Genomic DNA, 3,249 nt, shown 5'->3' on the forward strand with positions numbered 1-3,249 from the left:
ACATCTTAATGATTTTATAAATATTATATGCAAGATCTAAATGATTCAAACCTATTAGAATCTAAGCGGTTGGAGAAGAAAAATAAGTAACAATTATACGCTAAGCGGTTGGAGAAGAAAAATAAGTAACAATTATACTTAATATGCTGAAATTTGAATGGTTCAGACTTCAGATGTAAACCTGCATTTAAGTGTCACCACTTCCACTAATATCTCCGTTTAAGAAACATGCAAAAATATGGTAATATGCTCCTTAAATTGTGACGAAGTTCTGCCACTGTACGATTTTCAGGAAAATTTGACTACGTCAAAATTTGACATGTACGCTATTAGTTGAAAGTGACACATTCTGAAATTAAACTGAAATACTAGAAGGATTTTTTTCTCAAAAATAAAAAAGAAACGGTTTTTATAGTTCTGATGATAAAAAATAGAACATCGATGATAAAAAATAATATGCCTAGAATAAAATTTAGAAGACATGAAGGACAAATTATATCAAATAACATAGACAAAAAACCGTATTAAGAATCATAACTTAAACCTTTGTATAATTAACAATTGCCTAGATTGCTTAGTGAGCTAACGATTCTCTTTTTGCAAGTATGGATTATTCTTCTAGACATAAGAATAGGCAAAAATTCAAACAAGCCTAGTCAAGTATAACGCGTAAACGAGACATTTAATGTGAACACCACTTTGTTTAATCAGTTCTCATCAGTCATCATCTTGAAGAGAGTAGCCGCTGTTGAAATTCAACGTATTAAGACTTTCCCTTTATATTACTCTTAGTAATAATGGATCTTGGCCAGAACCATTATCTCCAAAAATACAAATAACTCTCACTTTTCCAAGCTGCCTTATCTCTCAACAAAAATGGACTCCCATCTAAAAAATTCTTTAGAAAAAAACGAATTTGTTTCTCTTAGAGATCATCCATTCCCTTGTCGATTTCGTTACATATTAGAAGAAAACACTCAACAATCATCAATTATTGCTACCAAAAATCATCAATCGAACCATAGTACTATTGAAGAGATACAACGAGTTGGAATCCATGAACGAAAACATTTCAGCCATCGACACGACTTGTTAACGTACTCGTTACGTGCATCAGATTTTGTGCACTGTTATTTTTGCGAGACAACAATTTCTGGCATGGCATACGGGTGCAAACGTTGCAGGTACTTTCTTCACGAGTCATGTTTTGAGTTCCCACAAGTCATTGAACATTTAGCTCACCCTGGACATGAACTAAATCTCAAGTATACTCCCTCAGTTGGTACTGAATTTAATTGCAAGGCATGTCACGTTGGTGACAATCCTGCTTTGTTATTCAACTTTCACTATTCTTGTGATCATTGTGATTTTGCACTTCACATGGGGTGCGCATCTGTGCCTTGTAAAGTTCTTCACAAAGATTTGGCTTTATCTGTTTTCTACACGAACCCTTTGAGGAATGAAGCCGGACCACTCCTTTGTGACATTTGCAACCACTCGATTGATAAATCGAATTCTTGGATGTTTTATGACCACGGTCATAATTTAATAACTCATTTTGGGTGTGTTGCTGATTCTGTATATGGAAAAGGGAAAAGTGATAAGGATTATATTATAGGTGTGAAAAGTAAATTGACAAATCTTGATGGGGATGATACTTCTATAGTTGACTACCAAAAGAATGATCATGAAGGAACAAAACATAAGCGATTCTTTCATAGACATGTTTTGCAACAATTGGATCGGTCGATGGACAGTAGTGTCAAGAATAAAAAATGTGGAATTTGTGGAACAGATCTTAGTACAGACAAGAAAAAAGGGTGTTTGACTTGTGATTTTATAATTCACGAGAGGTGTTCTTGTTTGCCTGAGAAAATTCAACACCCGTTTCATCCACATCCACTCACACTTGTTCCAAAAAAAGACGGAGTTGAAATTCAATGCGTTGGATGTCGTCAATCTAGTGGTGTTCATACGAACTACACTGTTCTTTATCAATGCAAGATTTGTGAATTTCAACTTCATCCATCATGTGCTGCTTGTCCAAGGAGACTAAAAAAGCTTGATTTAACTTTGTGTTACTCATTTCCTTATAAGAATGAGGTCTCAAAGCTCATTTGCAACTATTGTTCGAAAGTTATCAACAAGGACCAGTGGCTGTACTATGGAAGAAATAATGACGAGAAGAGGCACATTACTTGTCAATTGGCTGTCGGTGTTTCGAATTGTTATGTCACTTTACGTGACTTAGATGTAGAATGATTAATATACTAGGGCCATCTCTTTGCATAGACCCATAAACCGAGTGATTAGTAAGTCAGTCGTAATTTATATTCCATTATTGCATAGGTATTATCAACCCAACCTTAAGATCAGGTCCTTTCTTTGGTTTCATTACTGTAAAGAATGCTTCATTTGTTTTATTTTTGTTTATGAATAAATTAGGATGAGTAGAAATGTACTTCTGGAAAAATATTTTGTACTACTCAAAATCTAAGATAACTATTAATGGGTTTTTTGCCTACCGTTATTTATGTAAGATTGTAGCTTTCTTTTCCAAGTATACGGTCCTCTTAATTTCCTTCTAATATCCAAAGTAGGAATTTTTACAGTGGAATATGTTGGTATCTGCGTTCAAAACAGTAAATAGAATATACAAAATAATTTGAAAGTTGAGAATAATTGTCCGAGCTCACCGAATTCACTATATGCCCTTAAAGAACTTATAAATCCCCTCAAGTATGCGAGGTGTAAGGATTATTTCCTCACATGATAGGACGGATATACTTGTTATTGGAGCAGCGGTACCTCAAACGCTTATTATTTCGTCGAACTTGAAGACTGTGACGAACCACACGAAATCTCTATTTTGTTTGTAAGAAAATATGTAGAAGAAGTGCAGAATTTAGATTCAGAAAATTGAGGCTAGTCCTCTAAATTTATGGCCAACAAAGGGCGTGAACAGGTGCTATTGTGCCTTATTAGAAAAATCACAACCTATTCAACATGAAAAGGTGCTATTCAATTGCATCCTTTCTCCTGATGTCTTTTCGGGAAAATATCTCTTCATTTCTCACCCACGCCACATAATACGCAGCGGAATAATTAAGATGTACTCAAGTTGTCCGATTACCATCGTCATAAAAGAAATTTGAAGCTTTTATTGTGATGTAACTTCGTTTGTTATCTTATCTTCTTTATCATCTTTGATATATAATCATATTGGTTGGTTTGCTTTGACTTTTTGAT

General features: G+C 34.3%; 1 protein-coding gene across 1 annotated transcript; it reads left to right on the plus strand.

Moving 5' to 3' along the window:
- The first annotated feature begins 798 nt into the window (after positions 1-798).
- Positions 799-2,560, plus strand: LOC132040752 (uncharacterized). The gene has a single exon (XM_059431431.1). It carries the CDS (start codon positions 877-879, stop codon positions 2,260-2,262), a length of 1,386 nt encoding a protein of 461 aa, XP_059287414.1. The 5' UTR covers positions 799-876; the 3' UTR covers positions 2,263-2,560.
- Positions 2,561-3,249: the final 689 nt, after the last annotated feature.

Source organism: Lycium ferocissimum, chromosome 2, assembly GCF_029784015.1.
Source record: "Lycium ferocissimum isolate CSIRO_LF1 chromosome 2, AGI_CSIRO_Lferr_CH_V1, whole genome shotgun sequence".
Taxonomy (NCBI): Eukaryota; Viridiplantae; Streptophyta; class Magnoliopsida; order Solanales; family Solanaceae; genus Lycium; species Lycium ferocissimum.

Excerpts from the sequence above, each read along its gene's own strand:
- LOC132040752 (XM_059431431.1), top strand. The coding sequence starts at position 877 with ATGGACTCCCATCTAAAAAATTCTTTAGAAAAAAACGAATTTGTTTCT.